We start from the raw sequence: 21,721 nt of genomic DNA on the forward strand, positions 1-21,721 counted from the left end.
GGGGCCAGGTTATCTGAAGGATCGCCTCCTCCCATATGTGCCTGCCTGGACCTTAAGATCATCTTCAGAGGCCCTTCTCTGTGAGCCCCTGCCAAAGGAAGTGAGGCAGGTGGCTATTTGGAGGAGGGCCTTTTCTTCTGTGGCACCCTGGCTGTGGAATGAGCTCCCTAGTGAGGTTCGCCTGGCACCTACGTTGTATTCTTTCCGGCACCTTTTTATTTTCCCAGGCATTTTAGCATTTTAGCTCTTTAGACTTTTAGCTTTGCTGTTTTAAATCTGTATTTTAAATCCCTGCATTGCTGCTAGGTTTTATTCTGGTTTTATTATGGTTGTATTATTTACTGTGGTTTTAATGTTTTATATATTTTGTATTGTTTTATTGTGTGCTCTTTGGTTTTCATTTTTGTGACCCGCCCAGAGAGCTTTGGCTATTGGGCAGCATAGAAATGAAATGAATAAATAAATAAATAAATAGAACTCCAGTAGAATTTTTTTCCCCAGATGGGCTCATAAGCATTGCATAACATAGTTATTTGTCTAAGCAGGAGTTACTGAGTTAATTAATGTTGCTGCTGTAACTGCTTTTCAGATGTTGTCTGTGTGCAGCCTTAATCGTGAATCTACTGGCTGTTGATCCACAGGACTTTTTACAAGCCCTCGGGTGTCACGGCCTGTGTATTTACAATGAAATATGACCATTGAAGTTGGACCCCAGGGTCACACTGCTTGCAGGATGAATGCAAGTTCATTTCTTGGCAAACGTAATTAGGATGTTATGGCTGTTAAGTGGCTTGTTTATAATGGCAGGGCCACTTTGGGGGAACTGGTTTTACCTGGTACAAACATCTGGCTATAGAGGCTGCCTTGTAGCATCATAGAATGTATTTGCATTGTGGTGGGGGGCGGGAGGGGGATGTAGCACTGCATATTCTCTGTGTGTATGTACAGAGAGAAAGAAAGTGCATTAGCACTCAGTTAATGCTGTTGCTGCTTTTGCAAAGCAAAGTGTTTGCAGAGGCAGCAAAAAGTCAGCTGCTGTTGTGGCTTGAATTTTAATGTCTTGATTAAGCATTACAGCTCACAAGACAGTCCCATAAAATGCAGAGGTCTCCCAAAAAAGAAAATAATACATTGGAATGTTGGCTGCCTTCCAATATTTTAGCCAGTTTTCTAGACCAACAAATATTAGGGCCACTTTCTTAAAGTGAATGTAGTGTTGCTGCTGATATTCAACATCTTAGAGCCCTCAAATGTGCTATGTACAGGACATAGAAGTGGAGGGTTAGTTTGTGGAGTATGTCTAACCTATGATGGGGTAAGCAAATGTACAGGGACTGGCAGAACTTGACTTGAATTAATACATTGTCAGCATTTACAAGTCTGCAGGTGTCAGTTGTGTGTTTGCATGCCTAAGCCTTCTCAAAACTCGCGATGTGGTTGCCTTCATCTTGGAACTAGCTGATGTTCATGGAAGGATAGGGTGGTGATAAGCAAGTGTCACCAAGTACAGTGGTTTATTTTTCCTAATGGGTGCAAATCAGGACTGTTCACTTATGTGGGAAAAGGTTTAAAGGTGCATTCAAACGCCATTAGGATGGGGGCTAAAATTGTTCCCTGCCATTCATGAGTCCAGACACTGAGAATCAAGCCTGCTCTTGTCTGCATCGCTTCATCCTAGATTCTGTTTCTTAGTCACACTAGAGTGAGGCAGAATGTTTGAAGGGTGGGACAGAACATTGGGATCTTGCTTTTATATAATACAGGTTATCCTCAACAAAATGTTGCTCCTGTTCAGAGTTCCAGCCAACCTGGAACAGGAGCCTTGTAGTAATGTTTGTGCCTCATGGTGGGTTTCAGGATGGAAGTGGGGGAGCAAAACGGAAACTCTTTCTCACCCTTCAGAAACCTTCCCCACTGTTCTATATAATACTGAAGATTTGGGCCTGAAACCTTATTGCTATATAAATGGAAGGTTTCTGGATAAGTGGGGGGAGGGTTCTTTTTTTCCCTTTCCTCTGTACTGAAACGTCCCTGTAATACAAGTTTGTTTCTTTTTTTAATCTCATGATGTGCATTCTTGCAGCCCTAAGAATACTGTGCTTGTTTATTTATTTTTTATTTATTTATTAAATTTATTAATCGCCCATCTGACTGGTCACCCAGCCACTCTGGGCGATGTACAACCCACCATAAAACAATTTAAAACAATAAAATTTTACCATAATTTTTTTTTTTTAAATACCCTAGCCCACCCCAAATGCCTGCCTGAACAACCACGTTTTTAATGCATGACGGAAGCTCATTAAAGAGGGGGCATGACGGAGTTCCCTAGGGAGGGAGTTCCACAGAGTGGGGGCCACCACAGAGAAGGCCCTCTCCCTCGTCCCCACCAGTCTAGCTGTCCTGGCTGATGGGACAGAGAGAAGGCCATCCGAGGCTGATCTTGTTAAGCGGCCTGTCTGGTGTTGCTGGAGGCGCTCCTTAAGATAGGCTGGGCCGGAACCATATAGGGCTTTAAACGTCAAAACCAACACCTTGAATTTGGCCCGGAAAACAACTGGTAACCAGTGCAACTCCTTCAGCACTGGAGTGATGTGATCTCGCCGGCGGCTGCCTTTAATCAGGCGAGCCGCCGCGTTCTGTACCAGCTGCAGTTTCCGAACCGTCTTCAAGGGTAACCCCACGTAGAGCGCATTACAGTAGTCCAAACGAGAGGAGACCAGGGCATGTACTACCGATGGGAGCAGATGGTCGGGAAGGAAGGGGCGCAGCCGCCGTATCAGATGGAGTTGATACAGTGCTGTCTGGCTCACAGCTGACACCTGAGCCTCCATGGACAGCTGGGAGTCCAAAATGACCCCCAGGCTGCGGACCTGGTCTTTCAAGGGTAGCCGTACCCCATTCAACACCAGGTCAACATCCCCCAGCCTCCTCTTGTCTCCCACCAAAAGTACCTCGGTCTTGTCAGGGTTGAGCTTCAGCTTATTCCTCCCCATCCAGCCACTCACCGTCTCCAGACATTTGGACAGGGATTCTACGGCCAACCTTGGTGAAGATTTGAATGAGAGGTAGAGCTGCATGTCATCCGCATATTGATGACACTGCACCCCAAACCTCCTGATGATAGCCCCCAGTGGCTTCACATAGATGTTAAATAGCATCGGGGAGAGGATGGAACCCTGTGGCACCCCACAAGTAAGTGGCCACGGGTCCGAAACCTCCTCTCCCAGTGCTACCCTCTGGTACCTGCCGGAGAGGAAGGACCAGAACCACCGCAATACAGTGTCTCCAATGCCCAACCCCTCCAGGCGGTCCAGGAGGATACCGTGGTCAACGGTATCAAAAGCCGCTGAGAGGTCGAGGAGAACAAGAAAGGAGCATTCACCCCTATCCAGAGCCCTCCTCATATCATCCACCAAGGCGACCAAGGCCGTTTCTGTCCCATGCCCAGGCCTGAAGCCCGACTGAAATGGGTCTAGATAATCAGTTTCTTCCAAGTGTGCCTTCAACTGCATCGCCACCACCCGCTCAATCACCTTGCCCAAAAATGGCAGATTTGAGACTGGGCGAAAGTTGTTCAGAACTTGAGGATCCAAGGAGGGCTTCTTTAAGAGCGGTCTTATCACTGCCTCCTTGAGGGCTGATGGCATCACTCCCTCCTCAAGGGAGGCGTTCACCACCGCCTTGATCCCCTCACCCAGTCTCTCTTTGCAGCTCATAATGAGCCAAGATGGGCAAGGATCAAGTAAGCAGGTGGTCGGCCTTACAGATGAAAGCACCTTGTCCACTTCATCAGGAGGAAGAAGCTGGAACCGATCCCACAAAACCGGTTTGCCACAGGCCGCCTCTTGCTCACTAACTGTATCCACAGTGTGCAGAGTAACACACCTAATCTGATCAATTTTATCTGCAAAGTGCCTTGCCAAAGCCTCACAGGAGGCCTTAGAATGCTCCAGTGGTTCCGGAGCCACAGGACCGACCAGGCTCCGGACCACTTGGAACAGCCTCCTGGGGCAGCACTCTGCAGACACGATGGAGGCAGCATAATATTCCTTTTTTGCTGCCTTCACCGCCACGTGATAGGCTGAAGATATAGCTCTAGCCCGTGTCTGATCGTCTTTGGAGCGAGACTTCTGCCACCGGCGCTCTAGCCGTCTCACCTCCTGTTTCAGAGCTCGTAACCGCGGATTGAACCATGGTGCAGTCCGAGCCCTGTTCAGGGGGAGAGGGCGTTTCGGAGCCACCCGATCTAATGCCCCAGTAATTGCGGCATTCCAGCCACCCACCAGGGTCTCGACCGAGTGGCCGTTGGCATTCCCCAGAGAATCCCCAAGCGCGTTCAGGAATCCATTTGGATCCATAAGACGTCTGGGGCGGACCATTTTAATGGGTCCTCCACCCCTGTGGAGGGGTTGTGGAACCGAGAAGTCCAACATCACCAGATAGTGATCTGACCATGACAAGGGGGTGGTGGATATACCCCCGACTTCCAGATCACTCCCTGCTTCTCCAGAAACAAACACAAGGTCTAGTGCATGACCGGCTACATGGGTGGGCCCAGTTAGAATATGGTGCAGCTCCCAGGAGGCCATGGTCTCCATGAAGTCCCGAGGTGCTCCTGTGAGGATGGCCTCCGAATGTATGTTGAAGTCCCCCAACACCAGTAAGTTAGGGGACTGTACACGCACATCAGAGACCACCTCAAGCACCTCGGCCAGGGAGTCAGTCGTGCAGCGGGGTGGACGGTACACGAGCAGAATCCCCAGACTGCCCTTCAGGCCCAACCTCCAGTACATGCACTCAACAACCTTGGTCTCCCGGAGAGGGGGTCTGGTGAAGACCGAGGACTCTCAGTAGATAACAGCCACTCCCCCTCCCCGATCCCCAGCCCTCGGCTGCTGTGCATACGAAAATCCAGCTGGACACATGGCTGCAAGGGTTGGAGCAGCAGCCTCGGCCAGCCAGGTCCCCGTAATACATGCCAGGTCTGCACCCTCATCCAGGATCATGTAATGGATGAGGGAGGTTTTCTGGGTAACAGACCTGGCATTGCAGAGCAGCAAACAAAGGCCAGAAGATGGGGTCACGCCTCCCCCAGCCATCCTTTGGCTCTGGACAGGCCCGGAGCAGGGGACAGATACTACACATCTCTCCTTTGTTCCCCTTACCTGGCATGGCCTGCCCCTAGCGCTCCGCCAGCGCCTGCCGCCCAGCCTCGGTATGTTCTGGCCCCCAACACTCCCCCCACTGCCTCCATCAGGTGGACACATGCCCCCTCGCTCCCGCCTATCAGGCAGGCTACCCACCCCTAAAAACACAACAAAATCCCCCCCAACAAAATAAAACAAACGAACAAAACAATTAAAATCCCCTTAAAAATGCCAGGCAGGAGTCCACAGGGAAGGCCTGGTGGCGGTGGTAGCGGCGGCGGCGGCAGCAGCAGGCCCAGCAGCAGCAGGCACGCCTCTTCCCCGGTGGTGGTGGCTTCTCCTGCAGGCCCTGGCTGTCCCAGGCCACCTCAGCCAGCCAGCTTATGTAGCCCCTCCAGGGAGGGGCAGGTGGAGCAGCACAGCTGGCTCGGTACCTGGGGGCCTGGTCCTGCAGGGACTGGCGGTCTGCCAGGCAGAAGTCCACAAGGAAGGCCTGGTGGTGGTGGCAGCGGCGGCGGCAGCAGGCCCAGCGGCGGCAAGCACGCCTCTTCCCCGGTGGTGGTGGTGGTGGTGGTGGCTTCTCCTGCAGGCCCTGTTCGTTGTCAGGTTGCATTGACAACGGAATTTCTTATGGTACCCCACTCGTTACCTCTCCCCAGTTTGAGAAGAACCCATTGATAAGCACTCTTTGAGTCCGGTTTTATAGCCAACTGTGGATCCACCGGATCGTTGTTTTATCTAGCCCACTTTGAGCTAGTTTGCTCATCAGGATATCATGGGGCACTTTGTCAAAAGCTTTGCTGAAGTCGAGGTAAATGATGTCCACAGCATTCTCACAATCCACAAGGGAGGTTACCTGATCAAAAATTGAGATCAGATTTGTCTGGCAGGATTTGTTCTTGACAATGCAACCTGTTCGTTGTCAGGTTGCATTGCATTGTACACCGCAACTTTAAAGAGCCCTAGCTTTGCCCCATGAATTAGTCTGTTCGTTGTATTGTGGCTCAAACATTGCTAATAAAAAGCATTGCTTTCTCATACTATTTTCAAGCATTTAAAATATTTCTGATTACTGTTTTTCACAAGGTACTTCATCATCATTAATACTGACTCCTCCTTGTGGTACTGCATAACATTGCTTTTTTTCTTTTTTTGTCTTGACCTTTGCTTTGTTTGTTGTTCTAGAGTGGGGCTGGAAAGCTGCTGATTTTAGCTCTCTCTCTTGCTATCCACTAAGCATTATCGCATTAGCTGTTTCTTTGCGGATGCAATCAAAATCAGCAGGGAAATTGATATCATTACCCCTCCCCTTGCTTTATGTAAGTGGTATTGTTTTGCTTGGTGAACAGAAATCCGAGATGCTTTATTCTTATAATGCATGTGAAGAATTTTCCACTATGCTTGTTGCTGAGCCAAATGCCTTTTGAGTGTGCTGGCAAGCTCTGGCTCATGAAAAGATTTCATGCTGGAGTCCAAAACCTTTTATGTGCTGATGCCTAACCCATGAGATTTCAAAGCTTTCGCCAAAATCCACAGCCTTTCCAAGGTTTTGCCCTTCCTCACTGCTCCTTCCAAGAGTTTGGAATTTCTTCAGAATTTCTGGTTCTTTTTTCCCATCCTGAAGAGCAAAGAGCAAGGCTGAAAGGGGAATCTAGGTCTTGGGCCAAATGAATTCCATTAAACAAAATTAATTAATTGGTGCTAATGAGTGATCTACTAAACAGAGTGATCTGTTTTATTATATTATAGACACCAACTAAGTTCAGTATTTTTGAAAGTGTGTAGCACAGCCTTCCCCAGCCTGGCGCCCTCCATATGTGTTGCACTACAACTCCCCAGCATCCACAACCAGCAAGGGTCTTGTTAGCTGTGGATGATGGGAGTTGTAGTACCACACATTTGGGAGGCGCCAGATTGGGGAAAGCTGTGTTAACAAGATCGGAATAGTATCAGCTGTGTACACTGTCCTAATTGCATCACAGTGAAATGAAACCGCATAAAGGAAGCTGGGGTTGGGGTGTGGAATATTGGAATAGAAGCAGAGGAACATGGGCAGATTTCTCCCTAACAACTGGAAGTCCCACCCAAATAGCCTCTTTACACTTGTTTCAGAGACTGGAGGAGCATGTGCTACTTTTGTCTTTTAAGATAGACTTTGGCACAGCCATGAGAGACAGGGCCCTGTTCTGATGTTTTTTAACATCAGTGTTTTTATTCTTGGGTAATGGACTCGATTCTTTGCTGGAGGTCTGATTCCTTTATTTGCAGCACAGTTGCAATTCTGCAGAAAACTAGTCCAATTCTTTACATGGTTTTGCTCAAAAGAGGTCTGCACAGTTACTGGCTCCCAAAGCAAATATGTCTGGGCCTGGATATTTTTGAGGTGTTTTTGAATCTTTCATGGAGTGCTTTATTTATTTTTTTTAAGTTCAATCTGTGTGTGTTCAGTTTACTTAGTAAGAGCACATACATACACAGGATCTCTTAATTGTTAAGGCATATCATCACTGTGTTAAGTGATCCTGATTATGCACTCTAGCTTCACATCCTAAGTAATGTCTTGCTGGATCAGACCAAGGTCCATCTTGTCCATCATTCTTTGTAGGTTGAAAGAATGAGCAATCAGCAGGTACTTGGTCCACAGGTAATAAGCCAATGGTCCACCAGTAGACCATGATCTACCTTGCGTCCACCTTTATTTAGAAAGTAAGATTTTGTCCTTTCGGTGAAAGGTTTGAAAAGGTGATTGCAACATATGAAACAAATATCAAGCAAAAACAATCTATTTTTTAAAAAGAAACTATTGTGGATCTTTTTCAAAGGGCTCCCAGCCAATATCCCCCCTTATACTTCTGCAGTCCTCAAGCAGCAAATTCCTGCAAAAATGTTCAGGTTTTCTTCAGAAGCTTTGAGAAGGCAAAGAGCTTTTGAGAAAAAGAATATAGGAAACGGAGGTCCTCAGATGGCACTCAACATGCATAGAGCCAGCCAACTGCAGTAATGGATTGCTTGAGAAGGGTGTCACCAACTCTGATTTCCCTTCATAACGGTGTGACTTGGTATGGTGAAAATAGGTTCTCAAAGGGGAAATCTATATTTAGAGATTTGATAATCTTCACTGTAGCCTTACACCTATAACTTCCTCAGATGAGAGGGTGAGGAATTTTAAACAGCAGTCCTGCAGACTGAGGGATTAGCTGCGTGTGGTTCCCCAAAACAGTTATTTGGTATCTTTAGGGAAGTGAACAAAGTACTTGGGGAAGCTTTAAGTAGTGGCAGTTCCTCCAGGCAAGGGATGAACCTTATGCTACCTGCCTCTTCCCACAGGGTTGAAGGTGTTGACAGTTCACAGATTCTAAGTTTCAAATGCGTCGTGTTTGGATTTGAAGAAGTCACTTTGTGACACACCACCTCATTTACTGCTCTGGCTGTTAGTGCAAGTTGTTATCCAGTGGCGAGGATCCTGCTCTAAATCTTCTGAAGAACTACAGCAGTTAGCACGTCCTGCATGCAGAAAGAGTGTTGCTGTTTTTCTCTTTGTGATTTAAATCAAAATTACCTACCCCACTTCTTCCTGATAGCTTTGTCCTAATGTTGTGTGACCAAGGTGATGGGATAGGTGAGAGGTGATGGGACCTCTCCCACTGCGAATCATTGGAATGAAATGCATCAGAGCATATCATATGCCAGTGCAAAGTGCTGCAATATTTGGGGTTAGTGCAATAGTGGCAGTTTCTTCTTTTCCAGACAACAGCTTCTCAGTGTTGATGTAGCGGCAACACAGAATATTGAATGGGAAGTATCTTAAAGGACCCTCCAGATATGAGAGTTTTCACACCACATTGACTAGTTTAGCAGAACTGTTGCTGAACCAGCCATGCTGATCATTTGATCATCATCAAATCAGCCATTTGGCCAGAAGTAACCAGCACACACCCATAGAATCATAGAATAGTAGGGTTGGAAGGGGCCTACAAGACCATAGAGTCCAACCCCCTGATCAGTGCAGGAATCCAAGTTAGAGCATCCCTGACAGATGGCTGTCCAGCCTCGTCTTGAATGCCTCCAGTGTGGGAGAGCCCACCAACTCCCTAGGTCATTGGTTCCATTGTCGTATTGCTCCAACAGTCAGGAAGTTTTTCCTGATGTTCAGCCAGAATCTTGTTTCCAGGAACTTGAGCCCATTATTCCGCATCCTGCACTCTGGGATGATCAAGAAGAGATCCTGGCCTACCTCTCTGTGACAACCTTTCAAGTACTTGAAGAGCGCTATCATATCTCCCCCCAGTCTTCTCTTCTCAAGGCTAAACATGCCCAGTTCTTTCAGTCTCTCTTCATAGGGCTTTGTTTCCAGTCCCCTGATCATCTTCGTTGCCTTCCTCTGAACCCTCTCCAGGTCTGCATCCTTCTTCAGCCTCTTGCTCACTCTCATGCAGGTTCCCTTTGTTGCTTGCCCTTCCTTCCACTTCCTATATGTGTCCTTTTTTGTTTTCAGGTCACCTCTAAGCCTTTTGTGAAGCCACATTGGCTTCTTCTGTTGTCTTCCACCTTTTTTTCTTGTTGGAATTGTTTGTAATTGTGCCTTGAGAATTTCCTTTTTTAAAAACTCCCACCCATCTTGGACTCCTTTTCTCATTAGAGTCGCTTGCCATGAGACCTTACTGATCATTGTTCTGAGTTTATGAAAATCAGCTTTCCTAAAATCCAGGATACGTGTTTGGCTACACTCAGCCTTTGCTTCTTTTAGAACCAAGAACTGAAGTACAACATGGTTGCTTTCCCCCAGAGTTCCTGTAACTGCTACTTTATCCGCTAAGTCATCTCTCTTGGTTAGGATCCAGTCAAGGATAGCCGATCCTCTAGTTCCTTCCTCTACTTTCTGTAGGAGGAAGTTATCCGCCACACAAGTCAGGAATTTCCTGGAGGGGCCATGTTTTGCAGAATTTGTCTCCCAACAAATATCGGGGAAATTGAAGTCTCCCATTACGACTACATCATGCTTCCTTAAAACATTGGCAATTTGCTTTTCAAAAGTTTCATCTTCGTCTTCTCCTTGATTGGGTGGCCAGTAGTAGACTCCGACCACCAGGTTCCTTTTATTCTTTGCTACATTTATTTTGATCCAGATGCTCTCGATGGGGCTACCAAGCTCCTCCTCCTGTATTTCTGTGGAGAGATATGTATTTTTAACATATAGTACAACCCCACCTCCCTTTCTGTTCCACCTGTTCTTTTTGAACAAGTTCTGTCCTTCAATTGCTGTATTCCAGCCATGAGAGTCATCCCACCAAGTCTCAGTTATACCTACCAAGTCAGAATTTCCCTCCTATATTAAGAGTTCAAGTTCGTTTTGTTTGTTTCCCATACTCTGGGCATTAGTATATAGACATCGGACCATGTGCTTCATGGTCTGGCTTTCTTCCTACAAGTTTGTGAAGACTATTTATTATTGGGCACTATTAGAGCTGTTCTCTCCATTGCGGTGCATGAGCCTTCATCCATTGTTACCCCCAACTTTACGTCTCCCTTCCCTGTAGGATTCAGTTTAAAGCCCTCCTGATAAAGTTCTTCATGCTGTGGCCAAACACATTCTTCCCATCCTTTGTGAGGTGCAACCCATCCCTTGCCAACAGTCCATCTTCCAGGAAGTATAGCCCGTGGTCCCAGAATCCAAATCTCTCGCGTCGGCACCACCTTCGTAGCCAGTCATTCAACCGGAGTATTTTTCTTTCCCTTTCTATCCCTCTTCTAACTACTGGAAGGATGGATGAGAAAACTATCTGAGCCCCAAAATTCTTGAGTTTCCTTCCCAAAGCTTCAAAGTCTGACGTGATTCCTTCATAGCTCTGCTTGGCGGTATCATTTGTTCCCACATGGATGAGAAGAAAGGGATACCTGTCAGTGGGCTTTATGAGGGCAGCCAACCCTTCAGTCATGTCTCTAATCCGTCCTCCCGGGAGACAGCATACTTGGCGAGTCCACGGGTCTTCACGACATACTTGGGTTTTGATCCCATGCAGCAAGGAGTCTCCCACTACTACTACTCTTCTCTTCTTGTGTTGTAGGCCTTGGTTTCATCACCTCTGCTTGACTGACCTTTAGCCTCTTGCTCTCTCTCATGCAAGTTCCCCTGTAATGCTTCCTCTGCAGGCTGTCTTCCATTCTCATCCTCAAGTACCTGGAAACAGTTCCCTAGTTCCACTGCCTCCACTGGTGCAGAGTGACTTCTAGTTCTACTCCTAACGGTCACCCTTTTCCATTGTGGTGTGCAGGTGGCAGTGTGCTGATTCACTGGGTCTATTATTTATTTAGTTATTTGATTTGTACCCCAGTGGGTGGCCAGTTCAGAATATAATAATCCACCTGCTTTCTGACAAGCAGGAATACATTTTTATCTAGTCGCATTGTATGCAACCGCAGCAAAGAAAATTAGAGCAAGAACCCTGAATGAGATAGCAGTAGACTGTAAAGTGGATTCTGCGATCTGATAGGGCTATCTATCCTTGTGAGGAATTTTAGCAAGTTTCAAGGTCCATTTTAAACTGTTTTCAAACTGTATGTGTAATTTTATCTCATTTCTAGCTTGATGTTTTTACTAGCGGTGATTTCACTCTCAGATTTTGTAAGCAATTTTAGTAAGATTTAAGGTACATTTTTAAATGAAATGTGTGGCTTTTTCCCTTCTTGCTTTTTTTCCCGATGAATGTGTTTGCATTTGTCATTCTGCAATGGCCTATGGCAAAAAGCAACAAACATATGTATTGTATGTATGATTTGTACCCTGCCTTTCTACCAAGAAAAAAGGCACTCAAGGCGGCTCATATTAATCATGAAATCACTAGAATTACTGGACGAAGCAACCACTGAGAAGGGTCCGCATGGATGGAGCTGCTAGTAGGCACCTGAACCTTATGCCTTGCCAATATGTAACTTTTGGCGTGTATTTTATGGGCCATCCTGTTCAGTTCCGCAGTCTCTACTTATTTCAAGTAGTAAGACGCGGGTGGGGGGTGGGGAGAGATCTGCCTCCAGTGATGGGTTTGAGACCTGCTATCTTTGATCGTACTGGTCCTGATGGATCATTGACCTGCCTCACTTACAAGGTGGCCTCTTGCATCTCCAGTAGAAGTTACTAACTTCTGGGTTACTTGGGGCTGGGTGAAACCCCTTTCACTGGAGTAAATTAGCAACAGCCATTTCATCAGGCTGCAGCACAAGGAGAGATGGGAAGCAGGAGCCCCTACATCTGTTCTGCAGAGAGAACATCTGCATTTGGCTCTCCTTTCCCTAAACCCTTTCCATCCCAGCTGATCATTATAAGATTTGCTATTTAACTCTAAGGACTGATGTTTCGGTTTGCCTTTTTCCTCCTCCCTCACCATCCCTTTTTCCTTCAAATCTTATAGTGTGTAAGCCTATGGGTGGGGACCATCCTGTTTTTATTAATCATATGTAAGTTGTTTTGGGAGCCTTTTTGGCTGAAGAGTGCCACAAGACTGGAAAAGGTCAGTTTACATTCCAATTCCAAAGAAGGGCAACACCAAAGAGTGTTCAGACTACTGCACAATTGCGCTCATTTCACATGCCAGCAAGGTGATGCTCAAAATCCTACAAGCTAGGCTTCAGCAGTATGTGAACCGAGAACTACCGGAAGTACAAGCTGGGTTTCGAAGAGGCAGAGGAACTAGAGATCAAATTGCCAACGTTCGCTGGATCCTGGAGAAAGCAAGAGAATTCCAGAAAAACGTCTATTTCTGCTTCATTGACTACGCTAAAGCCTTTGATTGTGTGGATCACAACAAACTGTGGCAAATTCTTAAAGTGATGGGAGTACCAGACCACCTTACCTGTCTTCTGAGAAACCTGTACGAGGGTCAAGAAGCAACAGTAAGAACCAGACATGGAACAACCGAGTGGTTCAAAATTGGGAAAGGAGTACGACAAGGCTGCATATTGTCACCCCGCTTATTTAACTTATATGCAGAGTACATCATGAGAAAAGCCGGGTTGGATGAATCAGAGGTCGGAATTAAGATTGCCGGGAGAATTATCAACAACCTCCGATATGCAGACAATACCACCCTAATGGCAGAAAGTGAAGAGGATCTAAAGAGCCGCTTATTGAGGGTGAAAGAGGAGAGTGCAAAAGCTGGTTTGAAACTCAACATTACAAAAACTAAGATCATGGCATCTGGCCCCATCACGTCCTGGCATATAGAAGGGGAAGAAATGGAAGCAGTGACAAATTTTACTTTCATGGGCTCTAAGATCACCGCAGACGGTGACTGTAGCCATGAAATTAAAAGACGCTTGCTCCTTGGGAGGAAAGCTATGGCAAACCTAGACAGCATAGTAAGAAGCAGAGACATCACCTTGCCGACAAAGGTCCGTCTAATCAAAGCTATGGTTTTCCCAGTAGTAATGTATGGCTGTGAGAGCTGGACTATAAGGAAGGCTGAGCGCCGAAGAATTGATGCTTTCGAACTGTGGTGCTGGAGAAGACTCTTATGAGTCCCCTGGACTGCAAGGAGGTCAAATCAGTCCATCCTAAAGGAAATCAACCCTGAGTGCTCATTGGAAGGACAGATACTGAAGTTGAAGCTCAAATATTTTGGCCACCTAATGCGAAGAGAAAACTCTCTGGAAAAGACCCTGATGCTGGGAAAGACTGAAGGCAAAAGGAGAAGGGGACGGCAGAGGATGAGATGGCTAGATAGCATCACTGAAGCAATGAATATGGACTTGAGCACGCTCCGGGAGAGAGCACAGGACAGGAAAGCCTGGCGTGCTATGGTCCATGGGGTCACGAAGAGTCGGACACAACTGAACGACTGAACAACAACAATCCTGTGATAGCATGGCATTGGTGCTGGTAATTGTTTTTGTTGCCACCGAATGCTAAGATTTTTTTGAGCCCGTTATAAATGAGATGTTTAATATCCTGAAGATATCAAAGACTAAAGGTGTGGAGATGTCATTTGAAGTGAATTAGACTGACCATTGATCAGTCTTAGTCAGATGCTTGATTACTTGGATCTGCTTTGCAATCCCACTAAGGAATGTAATGAGCATATAGCAAGTGCTCAGAATGTGTCCAAAACGTCATCCCTTTTGGGTATAATGACAAAATTGGCATTTAAAAACCTCTCAGATTGCAAGTGTTAGGTTTTAGAGGGAGGTGTGAGCAAGAGAAGGATATTATTTTTAGCACGTAGCATCTGCTGTTATATTCTGAAACGATGGCTCTGAAGCAATTTCTTGATTTTTGTGATTGAAAGAAGTGATGAAAGCACTGTACTATGATCTGCACCACAGTTCTGCTGCTGGAGAACTGAGATAAAAGGACTCAACTGAGTGTCTAATGTCACAATGACTTTATTTTCAGGATGAGTCCTTGGTCAGCTTCATGGTGGCTACTAGCTTTCCCGTTTTGCCTGATACAGACTAACAGCCAGTCATCCAGAAATTCTCCCCCACCCCTGGTGTTTGCATTTTATTTTCTTTATACATGCACTTTCTTGCCAAATGTACTTGTTTAAATCAGGATGTCGTTTTCTTGGGAGCACAGCAGAGGAAAAACAGAGATGCTCGCTGGATGGCAGTGGAGCAGGAGCTGAGCGTTTGCTTTCTCCTTCCAAAGAGGCCTGTCCCAACAAACAAGGCCTTGCCGCTTTAACATCTGGCGTGTGGTAGTGGATTATTCAGCACTACACTTCTGGATGTCTAGTGCCTTCTTTTGTTTCTCTTGAGGGTCTTCCCACCGCTGTGGGCAGTTTGAGCCACTTGGTTGTCTCCAGACTCATTGTAGTCATTTGCAGTGCAATAACATTGGGCCAGTGTTCAACGATTCACTTTCCCCAAGTGTTGTCTCTTCTGTGATCCATAAGCGCCAGAGCCAGGGCATCTCACTCAATGAACCAAGCCTGGTTATGGCTTCGCCTGCAGGCAGGTTAACCCAGCTCAGTCATTCCACTGATTTTCTTTGTGTGTGTGTTTCTTTCTCTTCCATCTTTTCGTCAGGAAGAAGCTGACGCTGCTGAAGGAAATGCTGGCTGGCTGTGGGGCAGGGACCTGCCAGGTGATTGTCACCACTCCCATGGAGATGCTCAAAATCCAGCTGCAGGATGCAGGCCGAATTGGTACCTCACCTGTCTCTCTTCTCTCCTCATGGTGCTCATGCAGCAACAGAAAATGCCACTGATGGGGTCCCCAAATAATGGGAGAGGGCTGAGTGTGAGGCAGTGGTAGGCGGAGGGCTAGGGTTGGACTAGCCTGGGATAAGGTATTAAGGAGGGGCATTGCACAAATACCCTAAATCAGCCTTCCCCGACCTCTCACTCTCCAGATGACTTCAGCGACAACTCCCATCATCCCCAGCTGAATTGCCAGCTGATTGATGGGAGGTGTAGTTCAATTTGTCTGGCTGGTGCTGACTTCGGGAACACTGCAAAACTGAAATATGTGGGGCCATTTCAGAGGTGCTGTTAGCTGAAGCAGCTTTTTCCCTGTGTGATTCCCTGATCAGTTGTATCACCAGACAGAACCTCTACCTTTTATTATTATGGAGTTTTCTCCGCTTTTCATTCTCCTGATGTGGGGGACTCATTTACAAAATCCGTCCTAATGAAATTGTATCTCTAGATATCTGTCTTAGAGAGGGGAAGTAGGTAAAATAATAGCTGTGTTCAGGTTGTGAATTATTAAACTGGATAACTAATGCAAGAAGGATGAGGATTAGTTGCCCTCTGTGCTTTTCTATGACATTTCTTTCTTTTCTCTCCCCGCCCCCCTCTACCCACTGGGTCTGGCAGCATGCCAAAGGCTTTAGCATTACGTTATAGTGTTTTTTCCTCAGAAAACTATATGTACCACTGATACGTCTCCCCACCCCCCAACTACAATTCTTTTTTTTTTTTCTGCTCAATCTCAAGACAAAGTCCACAGTACTGAGTCCTTTCTTTTGACTGGTGCAGAGTATGTGGGGACAGTTTAATATTGTACAGCCATGTGGTATATTAACCATTGATTCTAATTGTGCAAGAGCATCTAACTGCATAGCATAGCAGAGCTGAATGAGAAACGGCTGCTGCCACAGTCTGAATCTTTGATGGGACGCGGCCCATTTCCTGAAGCCCCAGTATAGACATCCCATCATGCAGGACTGTTGTGAATAAACACCAGCTCATTGCTGGGACTTTTTAATATCTCCTCCTCCTAATATCTTGCCCCTCTTTCTTTCTACATCTCTCCTATTTCCCGTTGTAATTCAGATCGTCTGTTGCAAATGTGTTAAAGTCAAAGGCTGCAAAAGCTTCCCAATGCAGCACAAAGCTGGGCTTTAGTGTCTCAGTTGCAGCAGTGTCTATGTGTTCTATTTAAGGCAAATGTGTTAGCTCAGGCAGGAATTGACATGGGCTCCATCTTCTGATACAGTCGGAGAACTGCAGACTGTCGATCTCAGAGATATGTTTAGGGCGCAATCCTATGCACGTTTAGACAGAGAAAAGGCCTACAACTTGCTGGGAGTTGTAGGCCTTTTCTCTGTCTCAACGTGCATAGGATTGTGCCCTTAGTGTCTTTTAGAGAGTTTGACCTTTACTAGGACAATAAACATATTTATAAACACTGACAATCTGGAAAGCCTTCCTTATTGCTAGGGTTAGGGCTGGCAAAAGCCTCGTGCAGATTTGGGTTGTGACCTAAGCTGTGACTAGTGGCAGTGTCACCTTTCATTGTTCCTGGCCGCTTGTCAGGGAAGACGTTGGAATACAAACGGGAAAAAAGCCATGCCCCAGAAGGTGGGAGGCAGGGCAGAGAGGAGAGAAAATAAATCTACAATGGCTGCCTCTGCACCAGCAGCTGATGCACAAGTCCTGGCTAGGCTGCATGGGGGGGGGGGGGGATGGGGTAGCAGAAAGTCAGAGGGAGAAAAGTAAACCTTTCAAAAGCTGGTTCACAGTGGTTCCCAGGTCTGGCACAATTGAAGACCACTAGCCTAGTGGAATGGCTTTTCTTTGCTGGAGACCTAGTACCTTCCCATTGTATAAACCAGGGGAGGGTAACTTGTAGCCCTCCAGATATTTTGGCCTTCAACTCACCTCCAGCTATGCTGCATAGGACTGATGGGAATTGTAGGACAAAACATCTGGAGAGCATCAGGTGGTCCACCCCTGGTATGGACTGATTTACAATTCCCTGTTTAGGGCTCAGTCCTATGGGATGCACCTGGGTGCTTGTAAGCCTCCAAATTCAGAGGCTTACAAGTATCCTATGCAGATCTGCATTTAAGTTAGACTTCAACAACAACCCACACTCAACCACTGAGTGTAGGTTAGTGTGTTGTGCGAACCCAGTCACTAGGGCTGTTCAGTGTTCGTGGGTTGTTTTGAACCATGGGTGGTTTGTTGAATCGTGGGCTATCGTGTCGTCTGAATGCAGCATGTTTTCTGCAGAGTGGGTTATCATGTTGTCTAAATGCAGCCAGGGTAGCTTGTTAACCATGCACTGTGGCTTGCTAGCCACCCTGAACAACCCAACATCAAACCATGGGTTTTCAAGGTGGCTTGTTTGACAAAATAAGTCACACTGCATGGTTAACAAGCCACCCTGGCTGTGCTCAGACAACATGCTAACCCATGGTTCAACGAACAACCCACAGCTCAAAATAACACACACTCAGACACTGAGTGTGAGTTAGTATGTTGTGCGAACAGCCAGAAATGCAGGGAGGATTCTGGTCCCTTCAGCTACAGATGTCTTTTGCTCTAAAACTCAAACCCCAGCACCCCACTTGAGGGACTGAGGCAGGCCCAGGTTTAAACAAACAGGCCTGCCAGCATTACATCTAGTTTCACTCTCAGTCATAGCCATGCATGGCAAATAGTTAGAATTTTCTGTGTCATAGATGATTAAATATCTGTTGCACACATAATATAAATGGAGTGTACTGTGTACTACTGTGTGAGGTGCGGAAACACTTATTACATTGGGGTGGCCACATAAACATTTTACTTAAGAGAGAACTGAATTCCAACAGCAACATTTTAATGAATAAGATCCATTTCTGGTGACTAAATATTGCTCAGAGAGAGGTATAGGCGTCCTTAAGCAAGGCTCTGTCCCTTGCTTTTGTGGCCGTCCTGTTTATCCTGGTGTCAGGAACAAGACATCTTGTTTATTGAATGTCCAAATCTGTATGATGGATTTTGCGTTTGTGCTGTAGCATCCATCTGGTCTGCAGGACTTCAGGTGATGATGCTCTCTTGATTCCTCTGCAGCGGCTCAGAAGAAGCTAATGGCGGCACAGGCTCAGTTAAACCCTTCCACCAGTGCTGGGGCAGCCGAGTCCATCATAGAGACGCGAACCACAGCAATGCAAATCACAAGGGAATTGCTTCGGAGCAAAGGCATCGCAGGACTTTATAAGGGGCTTGGAGCTACGTTGTTAAGGTAGGGTCTCTGGAGATAGTACTTTAAAACCCAAATTGAGCACAACAGTCTGGCTTACGTGTGTTTGTGTTGTTCTAATGAAATAACTCAGTATTGCTGTCTGGCTCAGAAGTGTTCTGTTGGATGATATTTATTGCTTTGATTGTTATTAATATAGTTTAATTGATCTATGTGGTGCTTTACAGAGTACTGCAAGCAACAACAGACAGATTCCTACCCCAAGAAGTTTGCTACGTAAACTTGAAGTGGAGAAGACAACTAGGGAGAGAGGGAGGGCAGGGAAGTGAGAGGCGAGCGTGACAAGAGATGAATGTGAACAAATGCAGTTACTTTTACTTGGGTGCTGATTCAGTTGGAGATGCCAAAGTGATACCAGTTGACTGTGCTGGAATTTCATAGTACTAATTGAGGATTGAGACTACTTGATGACTTTGGTACCTGTGGAAGAGGGAGGAAGTTCCTTGTGCACACAGCCAGCTGTCACTTACAAGTGACAAGAGGCAGCATGGAGAGCTAGTGCTAGTAAAAGACAAGAGCAAACAGCTCTTCCGTTCTCCCTAACATTCTTGCTTCTTCTTTTGTAGGGATGTACCATTTTCCATAGTTTATTTTCCACTGTTTGCAAACCTGAATAAACTGGGACAGAAGAACCCTGATGAAAAGGCTCCATTCTACGTCTCCTTCCTTGCTGGCTGCCTGGCAGGCAGCACAGCAGCTGTAGCGGTTAATCCTTGTGATGGTATGTACTGCAGTGACATTCAGCCAGGGTGCTGCATGGGAGATGTGGGGAGGTTCACCAGAATAGCTGGCAATAGAAACTGAGGGAAAAACGGGAACCCCTGGGGTAAAACCCAACAGAAGCCCCACTTGGAGTAGACCTACTGGAATGAATGGGTCTTAAGTTAGTCATGACTAACTTAAGTCCCATTCATTTAAATGGATCTACTCTAAGTAGGACTTATGTTGGATTTTACCCTTGGTGTTTCTGTGTTGGGATGTAGCATGAAACATGGCTGGCTTCCAGACAAGTGCCATCACCCTGCCTCATCCATGAAATTTTTACAGGGGCTCCCAGATGACAGCGTCTTTCATTTGTAGCCCTCCCATGTTTTCCTGCCGCTGCTTCTGACTATTTCCTTACTGCGGAAAATCTGTTAAGTACAAAAGGTGGAATAGGTACACTGTGCCTTCTGATAGTTAGTGCTAGGAGCCCTCCGTCTGGAAGCGCCCATCACGTCACTGGAGGAGGCAGTCTGCCATCTCATGCAGTGGTGAGAATGAGGGACACATGGACTGAGTTGCAAGCATCCAGCACCACAGTGAGAAGGTGCTGACCAGATTGTTCTAGCTAGTGGGGGTGGAGGTTTGAGAAAGGAGAATTGGAAAGATAGAGCAAACCACAGGCTTCCCTTGTAGAATGGGGAAACGCAGCACAACGACTTACCATGACTATAGCACCAGTCGTCTGTCAGGCAGTGTACATAACACAGAAGTGATGTAGTCTCGGCCTGGAGGATGAACAGACAAGACGTTGTTTGGGGATGGGGAGATAGGAGAGAGATGGGATTGAGAGTGGTTGCAGTCAGAGTCATCTTTCCAGTCCTCCAAACCATACCTTGTGCTCATGCCCTCCCCTTCTCCCTTCATAGGCATGGCTTAATGGCTAACTTCCTGGTTTGCTCTTATGTTCAAGCGTGGCTGGCAGTCCTGGCTTGGAGAGCTTGCGCAAACTATAGTTTACCAGTTTGGATGTAATGGCAAACTGTGGTCTGATCAGAAAGTTATCCATTAAGCTGAGCTGGAGGGGAGGGAGGAGCACGCAAGCACAGGGCTTGATGAGAAATGTGATGTCTGAATGCAGCCAGGGCGTATAAAGGGGTTGACGTAGGAGAGCATTGGTGGTGGGGTGGCTTGAGGACAGGGAGTGGCGATGGTGAGACTAGAGTGGTTCAGGAGAGGATGGGTTTAAGAAATGGGTCACGTGGAGGGATCTTGGCTTGACAGAAAGGGAGAACAAGCCACTTGCTGTGAGAATGGGGGGAAGAAAAGGAAAAAAGTTTGCATGAGTGAGTGAGATGATTGGCAAGCTTGTCCCAAAAAGAAGGAATGTAAGGGGAGATGGGGGAGGATTTCTCCAGGCTGATGCTAAGCAGTAAACAAATTAAAATTCTGGACCAAAGGAATCCAGAGTGAGTCTGTGTCAAGAAATCTAGAATTCTGCTATCTGGCTAAATTGAGTACATTTCCATATACTGGCATAATATATTCTTCTTCTACTACTTGTGGGGAGGGGCAAAGAGCTACCTAAGGCAATGAAGCTAGGAGAATCATTAATCCAGGCTGCCTGGAAGTTCTACACAGCTTCCTCTCAAGCATCTGAGATTTCCTGGGTATGGCCTACACACTTCTAAGTCTGCCGTTCTTTTCTCTGCCAACTTGGACCGAGCATACTGACCCCTGTAGACAGCAAACTGCCCCACCCACAAACAAATCAAAAGATTCAGCATACGCAGGGGGAGCCCTGAGGTATGCAGAAGTACATCACATTTCAGATTCACCCCCCCTTAAGGTGGCACCCCTCCAAAAAAAAAATTGGTTGCTGAGGGCTTCACATGTGTGCCCTAAGGTTCCCTGACTGTTTGCAGTCCCTCTGCTCTAGACTGAGGGCTCACACGTGTGTGTTGCTTCTCTTCCCACCCTACCCCACCCCCACCCCAAGCTGGGCAGAGAAGGATGAGAGATGGGGGAACCGGGAGCGAAGGTGGAGGGAGGAAAAAGGCTGGACCAATCATAGAAGAGAAGAGGAGAATGTTGGGGAAGGGGACATGGAGGTGGTCTGTAGCTCTCCTGAGCAACTGTAGGAACATAGCCTGTTGAGAAGGCAGACTTTGCCCTTGCTGGGGGGGCCCTCTGATGGCACACCTTTACAGGGGGAGATCTTGGGCTGGTGGCCCCTCTCAAACACAGTCTTGGGTAACACTCACCAGGGCTGCACTGCAAGTTTTGTATATGATAGAAGCAAAGGCTGAGAGGCTTGTAGTTGATGTGGGATGGGGCAGAGAGGCAGTGTAATGTTTTGAGGAGGGAGGTGACTTAATCAGATCGACAGAAATAACTGAAGC

General features: G+C 46.6%; 1 protein-coding gene across 2 annotated transcripts in view; it reads left to right on the forward strand.

Moving 5' to 3' along the window:
- Positions 1-21,721, forward strand: part of SLC25A22 (solute carrier family 25 member 22) — an 89,741-nt gene that overhangs the window by 63,475 nt on the left and 4,545 nt on the right. For both annotated transcript variants that reach the window (XR_014792159.1, XM_084856719.1), the window contains 3 exons: positions 15,171-15,289; positions 18,428-18,599; positions 19,184-19,338. Coding sequence is in view for 1 of the 2 variants with exons in the window: in XM_084856719.1 (XP_084712845.1) it covers positions 15,171-15,289; positions 18,428-18,599; positions 19,184-19,338 (446 nt within the window). In the remaining variant the exon portion in view is untranslated. The remainder of the gene's footprint in view (positions 1-15,170; positions 15,290-18,427; positions 18,600-19,183; positions 19,339-21,721) is intronic.

This window comes from Heloderma suspectum, chromosome 1 (assembly GCF_057233095.1).
Source record: "Heloderma suspectum isolate Gila_16-S chromosome 1, 16-S_ref, whole genome shotgun sequence".
In the NCBI taxonomy this organism is placed as follows: Eukaryota; Metazoa; Chordata; class Lepidosauria; order Squamata; family Helodermatidae; genus Heloderma; species Heloderma suspectum.